The following is a 9,694-nucleotide window of genomic DNA, read 5'->3' on the forward strand; positions in this document are numbered from 1 at the left end:
CCGGAATGAACGGATGAACGCATCGGTCGGCATGTCAGACCCAAACAGATGTGGGCGGGCGTCTCGCCGCCAGAGGCGAGGAAGTGGTGTATAATACAGAGCGAAAGAGAGAGAGAGAGATGGAGAGAGAGAGGAGATGGTTTTAGACAGGAACCCATGGTGCAGCACCGAGTCGTAACTGAGGTCCGATGAGCGCATCGCAATAGCCAGACGAGCACGCTCATAGTGTATGGAAGAATCATAATTACAAAAGTAAGGCTATAGTCATGCTAGTTTGGTAGTTGTGTTAGCGAAAATAACCGTGATTGGCGTGATGAACGGCTCTGTTCGGATTTGAACATCTACTTGATTATTATGGGTGGCATATGTGATCAATACTCTGATTATTAAAATTTCACCCCACAACTTCTTACAAAAAGGTAATTACAATAAGATAGAGTATTCTACTGGCGAGTTTGTCATTTGTTTGCCCTTTAGTACTTTAGCAAAGAACCGATGAAATTATTCTTGCACTGTGATCACTTGAATTATCAAAACAACTGTATACTAAATGTAGCTCGAGACAACCTTCTAGTTCGACATTACTTGTGATTTTAGGTGTAAAATGGTCTACACATTCTAGGCACTTATGAGACATTAATGTACAATGTATTTTTAATCTTTACAAATTCCTTGAGAGACTTTCTGCTTCTGTTAGCATGTGTCCCCACTGCTACTCATGAGAATCATACCGCATAAATAGCTTCTGGTAGCAATTACAATATTTTCGATTCCTCTTTCTGTTAAAGCAGGGCGTTCGTGGGATGCCGTGGTGCACTACCCGCGTCGTCATCATTATCAAATCCAAATGTTAAAAAAATCAAGGACATGTGACTCACTAATGCAGAAAAAAAGCTGACCGAAATACTGCTCATTCATTAATTCACGATAAAATCATGCAGAGACAACAAGGCCGCGGTCAGTTAAGATGATCGCCAAATATGGCAAGTAATCTTAAATCACTCAATAGGCCAGGAAACTGATTACTGCATATTGCTACCACACGAGATTACAGCCTTTTTCATTTGGCCGCAGCATGCTCCATTGAACATAGATACTGAAGACTTCTGGTCAACCGGGAACATTCATCTTTGATAAAGTGGTATATTGCCTAGAGCCACTCTACACGTAGGAAATCTTACGGGAGTTAAATGAATCCTGTCAAGCTGGCTGAAGTGTTTTCGTGTAAGTGCTTTCTTGCCCGTCCTTTTTTATTGCATCGGCCACGTTCTATTGAATGGGCGTCCAACCTACCTCCGTCAACCCTTTATCTTCATTAATATAATGCCAGCAACACCTCTACGATAAGGGCAAATCGCCGATAGGTTTCTACTCTACATTCCAGATATCGCAATCTATATTAAAAAGTAAAAATATAGGCAGGATATCTTTCGGGGGTTGTGAAGAAGTATCGGCAACGCGAAGAATCTATGATTTGCCATATACTAGTAATTCCTATAAGATTGAATGCCAATCATGCCCACCGGCGATACCGTACGCCGTCTTCCTATAGACGGTATAGTACAATTTCTATCATGAACCGTAGAATAATATTACTACAATGATTTATAGTGGTAGTATTTACTACGACTTCGTTAAGACAGCAAATCCGCAACGATCAGCTTCATAAATTCTCTTGATGAATGAACGAATATTTTCTGTTTATGTCTGGCTGACTAGCGCTCATCGTCGGCTAAGCGGGCGGCCACTCACCCAAAATCGACACCTGTAGGGCATTCTGAACGAAATCTAGGGTGTAGCAGATGGCTTGGACAGAGCCAGGCTTACCGTTTCTGTGAAGCGGCATATATTTATATATAGAAATCGAATATAGGTAGAACCTAAAACTCCTGTTACTAATTTCTTTTTTTTCACCTTTTTCGAGTGGCTGTCTGTGCATCTGCATTCAGATATGCACACGGACCCACCTCGCTTGGGTCTACATGTGTACGTCTATACATGAGTGTGTAGCTGCGTATGTATTCTGCCCCTATATGGCTTCTCTGTTTACATATAGATCGACATAGCGACAGCACACAGTGTCTCTGAGTGCAGCTGTGTCTAGGCTAGCTCGTGTTGATGCCTACGGCAAGCAGGCCGTATCGGTGTGTGTCTATGTTAAATCAACAAATTTCTGTATGTGCTGGTTGTGATACGATGAAGATATTCATAACAGTAATCATCAATATCCTCAGCTGCGCGCCGAATAAAGTTTCATGTCGCTGCCCTTGTGCGGTAGGCTTATGTAGGCGACTGTAAACTCGTGCTTGTGCTGCTGCTGCTACTGCCACTGCTACAGCCCCTGCGGCCCTGCCGCCTTATCCACTATCAGCAGTAGGACTGAAGTGGATCACTAAAGAAGTTGTGATAGAGTTTGTTGTTGTAGTTCGCGAGGCTGTAGTGGTGTGCGTCCACAGCAGTAGTAGTGTTTAACTCCGTGGCATGCACAAGAGTCGTGACACATCGACCACAGGCGCATTACTCCCTTAGCTACGACTGTTGGCCAAGAGATTAGGCCGATCGCATTGCAAACTGCGATCCCGTTCCTGCGGAGGACGTCAAAGCAGTAGCAGCAACTTGTCGACGTCCTGGCCGTACTTGATGTGCCAGAGTGGCTGTGGGTTCATCTCTCGTTTCGTAACGACACATCCCTAAAACGGCAATAGCTAAAGCGATGGAGGTTGACAGTTCGTCCGAGGAAACCGCTCCACCGCCAGCCGTTGCAGAACCCGGCACGGCGCCATCCGTCGTCGTAGTACCTCAAGCAAAGCTGAAGCGTAGCTCTTCCGCGCCTTTGCTTGTCGGAAGCCCTTCAAGTGGAGGGCACTCAGGCAGTGTCCTATCAGGTTCAGGTTCGGTGTGGACGGCGACATCTTCGCCATCGTCCGGTGGAGCCAGCGGAGGCTGCGGTAGCCTAAGTCCATCTGCCAGTCCGGCTAGCCCTGTTCTAATCTCGCATTCAGCATTTCATCCTGCACAGAGCTTCAGGTTAGTTAGAGGATAATGTCAACGATCGGTGGGTACGAATGCCGAAGATGACATGTGCGCGCTACAAGCTGACGTCGTGGCTATTGAAATACGCTAACGTGGTGCGTGCGTGAATTCGTTTATTGATATATCAGTCAGTTTAGCGCGGGTGTATGTACTATTCTAAACTTACACATGGTTCCTATAAGAAGTACTCCATTATCCCAAAGTCTAAGCATATGGAACAAGCTTGCTATATTACTTCAGCTACATAATCTCTATGTTTGCAATAATTTGTTGATTTTAGAAATACTGGATCTTTATTAGGATAAGCTTACCTCTGTATAATGCTGCAATAAGGAACGTTTCCTTTTTATAATTTATTTACATCTTACCTATAATTAGGAAAAACTTACATGTCTGCGACGCTCAAGGAGTGTCCGTTACTTAATATATAAAAACGCTTATTACACACATTTGTATTAGTTAATGCAGCCAATGGCCGCGTCAAACTTGTGATACACAAAATATATTTTAACTGGCAGCGACACCTATTGTGTACACTCATAATGTGCATATTATTATTTTTAAGCTGTTATTTAAGACCCACATAAGCTACTTGTGACTGCGCATTCGCAAGGATGCAGCTGATGCACAAAAATATTGTTGTCGATTTCTCTTTTTAGGGAGGGCCTTCGAGGTCGCACCATGTCTGTGACGTCATCAGGTCCACACTCCCCCGTCGTCCCTCGGGTTCACCAGATTCGCGCTGAGGAGATGGAGGCAGTGACCGTGCGTGAAGCTCAACAGGAGCGTGAGCTAGCATCGAAGTTGCTCATTTCACAGTCATGGGATGATCTGTCGATTGATGAAACGCCTTCCTCTTGCGCTTCGCCTTCTCCGTCGAGTCCCGTCCTCGGTGGGCCCAGGCGACTTCACTCACCCCCGATTTTTGGCTGTCCGTCGCCAAGTGGCAGCACCAGTTGTGCGACCGCAGGCGCAGCCTCGCCTTCGGGAAGCAATCGGCAGTGCTATTCACCTTCGGTTCTTCGGTCAGCGATGAGAGCGCCTTCATCGCCATCACCTACTCGAGTTCAGCGTCATCGATCGCAGAGTCCACAACTTGTCTTGCGGCCATCAGCTTTAGGTGCGGTAAAGCGCAAGCTCAGCTCTGATTCAGACGGAGCTGGAAGTGTTGGTAGTGGCGAACCTGTCGAAAGAGCCAAGAGGATGCTAACACTCGACGATACCACCGGAAAGGACAATACCCTTCTTTTGCAGGTGGCTCCCACCGATGGCCATAGCTGATTGTTCGCAAGGTGGTCGTAAATAGGTGATCAAACAAAAACGTGATCGATTCGGGAAATATTAATAAATAGAAGACAGCATAGGCGCACGACATTTAGTGAAGTCGAAACGGATAAATAACGTAGTAGAGTATTGAATTTTAGATGTGTTTTGGAGAGGTGGAATCATGAAGCACAACTCATCCAGTCAGGGACGACAATGAGAATGGATTTGAGGCTGGAGTGGCCGTAAACACGTAATCAAAGAAAAAAATCTGATTAGCTGGAAATATGAAGATCGAACTAATACGGCCTTAAGCGGATACGAGGCAAAAAGAGGGCATAGATCTAGAATAATAGATAAGAGAGTAAACAACCAAACCGCGTGCATGGGTCAGTTTGGAACGTATCGCCAATGAGTCAAATCAAGAGTATGGCAGAATTTGGAACCAGATGATATTGCACGGCATAGCAAAAAAATTCAAGTGACCACAGACATAGTTGAGCCAATGTGAACATCGAAGATAGTTTTTGAAAAAATACTATTACAAGTAATATCATAATAAAGAACACCTTAAGCATCCAGCTTCCGATGGCCAGTAGTCACCTACCTAGCCTATATTTATCCGAGGACAAATCTTGCACATGTATTTTTAGTGTAGGCTTCTTTTTCCTCTAAGAGTAACACTTGTTATTATTATTATTAAACCCTTTCGTGGACTATTATAATGAAACTAAAATTAGGCATTTATCATGGGGTATATAGATGGCACGGTACCATCGATGCTGAGTGTTTCTGGTGAATGTTGATGTACATTGTTGATTGTAAATATCATACTAGAAATGTAAATAATAAGGTAATAAAAACAATAGTTCAATATATCTATATTTCATTAAAGTCTTAAATGTAGACACTTGTTTAATAGAATGGTTGTCGTTTGCTGCGGACATTCGTGACATTTGAGCACCCCAGGCAAGTATTATTAGTGAGCCAGCGTTCACCATGTAATAGGGTACTTTTGCGCGTACTTGAGTATATGAAAACGAACTGATGGTTATGACGAAGTCGGCAGGAAAAATCCGCTGACAAGTAGTTTTTATCTGCCTACGTTTGCGTTCTGTTCTTTAGCGAGGTAGCCATTGTGGACTAATTTCCCTCACAGTGATCCAAGCAGGCCTTTCACAAATTGTTTTTCTACTACGGGATGCCTGTATGCGCGTCTTTGTGCAAAGAGCAAAGCGAAAATGGGACGCACAAGGCTCCTAATGTTTCAATTATCGGGAAATGTTCGCGCTGTTTTCTGCGGACTACGGATATTTTGATCACTGACAATGTTATTGAAGACACATAAGACTCACGGTTTATTCTGCAGTATCAAATGTATTCTCTAGGTTGGTTGTTATATTTACAGAAAGCATACTCTAAATGAATAGAGCAATAATAAGGCATTACAGAGTCCTCATGTGCTCTCTTACTATCTCTGATTCCTCTAGCCCAGTCATGTTTCCGTTATTGACTTATTATCATCTTGTACATCGTGTACCGGAGAGTCGCCGAGTATCGCATTTAGTTTTTCTCTTGTGTGAACACGAAACGCATTCGCTAATAAAGACACACGAAAGAGCTCTCATTCTGTGCTATTACTAGGCGGATCTAAGATTTCATGAACGTACTGAAATAACAATTTAAAAAACTTTGTCAGACTAAATAATATCCCTTTAAGCGGAAGAGAAGGAGGGGGTGGGGGGTCCTTTGGTTTAATATGAGTATTCACATACATTCGTCGTAATTATCTTTATTATCTTAAATATTTATCCCGAATAGGCATTTTTTAGGTCTTCCAACAGAGAACAACGTCTGAGATTTGGTGCGTATCCAATGTTCAAAATCGTTGACCACGGTTTAAATGCAAAAAAAGGTAACTCTTAGTGAATTTGAGTACCATATTTTTCACAGTCAGCTTTTTTGTAACCTTTCTGCAACCATTTATCTGATACTTGCAGGTCATTTAGATACAAAATATGTGATGGAAATAACTTTTAAGTAATAATCTCCTACGTAGGCACGGTTATTTGTCGTCGACAGGAACTGTTCATGGAAATCTTTACTTCCACCTAGCGCGAGTGTAACTAACCTGCCTGAAACAATTGATGCGATTTCAAATTTGATTTTGAATTCTACAACTGGTATTCAAACTATTTTTCGCAGACAATCAGTATAAATGACAGACATAATAGCAAACGCCACCATTCTATAAATCATACAAATAATATGTGTAATGGGTCAAAGCAAGAGGACCAAATTGGCAACAGTTTTTGTATTGTATATAAGATTGAGACTTGTTTCGCGTATCGTATGTATCTATAAAAACCTCAGTCCTTTCAATTTGATCTATCAAGCTTCCTTTTCTAGGATGTAATTTGTATACAGGTTGCGTATATGGTATATGTCCCTGACAATTTTTTCTACCCTTTCCTTCTCGACCCTGTTTCTGTTCTGCCCCGTTCCGCTAACAACGTGATATGCTCGTCAAAGCTTTTTTGTTTTTCTCAGATATCAATAAACTATCGCTGTTGTCTCATATATATGTTCTTAACGTCTAGCAGGAAGCGTACCTGAAGGAACAGAATTGCTCATGAAACAATTCTCTATTATTCATCTGTAAGCTTGGCAGTAGTGATAATGAGACAAATGATACTTTGAATTTTTCTCAAAAATGATTAAATCCTTCGACTAAAAATCCCCACATGTTTGTACTATCTCTATCACACGCACACATCGCCTCAGCGTTATTCGTACAGGATGTTCATAATAATACTAATAACGCTATCCCTTCAAACAGATATTCAGAATTGACGCACATTTTTATAAATACACTTGCAAAAGAAATTGAATATGTATGCTGGATACGCTCATGCAATCGAATGAGAAACACGTGATCTAATAATATTTTTATACATAACGTACTATTCTAGCCTAGGGTGGCTTGAGTAATAATTTTCTAACAATGCTTCAAGTGTTGCGTTCATTCTTAGAGACACATTGCTTCTTGGAAGATAAGCATCTATACTATTACGTAGCACCGATCTGGCCTACATCAAGCACTTTCGGAGTTAATATCGTATCCAATGATGCCAATGCAGCTTACCTACTTGTATATGATATAAGTATATTATTTTCACTCCAAGTCTGTCATTTTCTTTCATAAATCAGATCGGATCTTTCGCAATGCCAACCCGACTTTTTCCCATTTTTTCAATAGAACGTGTTTGTTTCGAAAGACACTTGTTGTATCGAATATATTTTCAGAATTGGTGATTATATTTTCTCCCTTAACAATGGTGTACTGTAAGCCCGTTCAGAGAATTAATCGGATCAGAAGAACACTTTATTTCTGCAAAGAATTCAACACAGGCACACACATACACGCATGAATACTGTACACATGCGTACACATAAATCCCAGATCGCAACCGAATAAACTGGTTATCATCAATATATATATATATATATATATATATTGATATGACATCAATATGTATAAAGAGTAATAACTTGATTTCTACATCTTGCCATAGCTAAATATCAATCAACGTTTCGCAGTTTTTTTAGAAATGGGTTATTATTCCCGAGCATTCGAAAAAATTAGTCGCCGAGATCACACAAGAAACTGACAAACACAAAATACATATATTTTTTAGAAGGTGTCGCATTTTTTGCCTAGATAAATCAATGTATATTTGAAACTTATTATGCGTAGGAAAACAATCTATTCTGAAGAAGTTTAAAAGCATATATATATATATATATATATATATATATATAGTGCAATACTTAAAATGGGACTATTTTTACTGCTAGCCCGCGATTTCCCCGATTTGAACGTAGTCTTTGCAATTTGGCCGCAAAGAAACTATTATCAAATCTATTCACGCGGAATGAACTCCCGCCAAAATTAAAAACATTACTTTTTCTCTGAAATCGGTTGGTCTACGTTATTGCCAGTTTCCAAGCAGCTTCCGAAAAGTTCAAGGTGGTTTTCTATAAAGTAAACCGGGAGATCCTTAAGGAGGTTTAAATAAGGGCTCCAAAAGTGACGAAATAGAAAGCAACCACCCTCCAGGAGTTATCTGTTCACTGTCGTTAAAGTCGACTATCGAAGATAGCGATGCTCCGTGAGTCTACGAAGTTTCCTGAAGAGTTTAACCCAACTTTTAGGCCACTTTGGCTTTTTTAGTTGCATCAAGCTCCTCTAACTGATCCTTTAGGTCACCGATGCATTCAGGCAACTCTTTCTCGATAAGCTGTTTAAAGTATTGTTCGAGAAGCTGCAAGCAGTAAGATAGGTCATGAGTTAATATTATAGCTGAGAACAGTCGATCATTTTTTAGGTTAAGCATTATTTGGGTCTTCTCTGCGTAATATGCTGAAAGATGACAACAGAATCACAGCTGTTTTACAAGGTCGTTAAAATTGAACGTAGACCGGGAACACAGTAGGACTACCTGAATCTTCTGAAGCTAAATATAGCGTCAAGAAATTTGAAGAAAAAGAAATTCTCACCTGAGCCTGTTTAGCTAACGGCGATTCCTTGGCATTAAAGGTATAGCAGTTGCAGAAGATCAATTGTATGTCTTGAATAAAAGCGGTAGCACTCTCATAGTGATTGAAGTGACTCGCCGACAATTTCTGCTTTACCGTTGAAAGGTCCATTGGTCGCGTAATGATCTTGAAGTAGTTTGGGACAGTTCGACTAACAGGCGTTTGGAAAGGGGTCGACGAGCCATGGCAAAACAATTGCAGAAGGATCTTCTCGGCGATCTTCAGTTGTTTGCCACTCAGTCCAACGGGTATTTTTCGTTTGCCAGCGCCATCCTTTGAAGCAGCTGGTAATGAATCTTCCTGTACAGGGGTGCACAGTGTACACTTCCAGTCCTCGCTTGGAGTGGACACCAACGAAGGAACGTGACAATGAAGATGGTAAACCTTCGGGCAGAGTCCACAGCAAAGGAGTTCTCCTCCGTCGTGGCACACTGCGCACCAATCATCGCTGTTATCATTATCCTCGGGCACTGCAGAAGTATCGGGTTCTGTAGCTTGCGGGGGTTGCGAATCTGCTGACGAAACAAGTCGTGTAGATTCTACGGCCGACACAGAAATGGATGCGGTAACTGATACGGATGCGGTAACTGATGCTCCACCAGACGCTGAAGTTACGCTACTAGAGGACACGGACAGCGGAGATGGCGCCGTGCGGCCTCCAGTTGGTGGCTCCACGTCGCCTACAAGTGACCAAGCAAAATAATAGGTAAGAAAAAACACGGACATTAATCCAGTCGAATATGGAATATTTTTTTTATATGTTATGTATATAACAATTATATTTTAATATTAACAATTA

At 41.5% G+C, this 9,694-nt stretch overlaps 2 protein-coding genes across 7 annotated transcripts in view; one reads left to right on the top strand and one right to left on the bottom strand.

Annotated features, from left to right (window-relative positions):
* Nucleotides 1-16: 16 nt before the first annotated feature.
* Nucleotides 17-5,180, top strand: LOC111243937 (uncharacterized). 5 transcript variants are annotated; one of them, XM_086980138.1, is made up of 3 exons: nucleotides 17-252; nucleotides 789-3,027; nucleotides 3,693-5,180. In XM_086980138.1, the coding sequence occupies exons 2-3, from the start codon at nucleotides 2,714-2,716 to the stop codon at nucleotides 4,312-4,314; spliced, it is 936 nt and encodes a 311-aa protein (XP_086836264.1). In that variant the 5' UTR covers nucleotides 17-252; nucleotides 789-2,713; the 3' UTR covers nucleotides 4,315-5,180. The 5 variants fall into 5 exon arrangements, with proteins under 5 accessions (XP_086836264.1, XP_086836265.1, XP_086836263.1 ...); XM_086980139.1 differs by having other exon boundaries at nucleotides 792-3,027; XM_086980137.1 differs by lacking the exon at nucleotides 17-252 and adding an exon at nucleotides 259-419.
* A 467-nt stretch (nucleotides 5,181-5,647) lies between these two features.
* Nucleotides 5,648-9,694, bottom strand: part of LOC111243932 (E3 ubiquitin-protein ligase TRIM33-like) — a 10,551-nt gene continuing 6,504 nt past the window's right edge. For both annotated transcript variants that reach the window (XM_022790296.2, XM_086980133.1), the window contains exons 8-9: nucleotides 8,857-9,575; nucleotides 5,648-8,621 (exon numbers count right to left, since the gene is read on the bottom strand). In XM_022790296.2, coding sequence (XP_022646031.1) covers nucleotides 8,508-8,621; nucleotides 8,857-9,575 — 833 coding nt within the window. In that variant the 3' untranslated portion in view covers nucleotides 5,648-8,507. The remainder of the gene's footprint in view (nucleotides 8,622-8,856; nucleotides 9,576-9,694) is intronic.

This window comes from Varroa destructor, unplaced genomic scaffold (assembly GCF_002443255.2).
Source record: "Varroa destructor unplaced genomic scaffold, Vdes_3.0 BEIS01000002.1, whole genome shotgun sequence".
Classification (NCBI taxonomy): domain Eukaryota; kingdom Metazoa; phylum Arthropoda; class Arachnida; order Mesostigmata; family Varroidae; genus Varroa; species Varroa destructor.

What these genes read in the sequence shown, in the direction of transcription:
- LOC111243937 (XM_086980138.1), top strand. Translation starts at nt 2,714, where the DNA reads ATGGAGGTTGACAGTTCGTCCGAGGAAACCGCTCCACCGCCAGCCGTT. An exon ending in CATCCTGCACAGAGCTTCAG is followed by an intron (nt 3,028 to 3,692) that starts GTTAGTTAGAGG and finishes TTCTCTTTTTAG; the next exon opens with GGAGGGCCTTCGAGGTCGCA.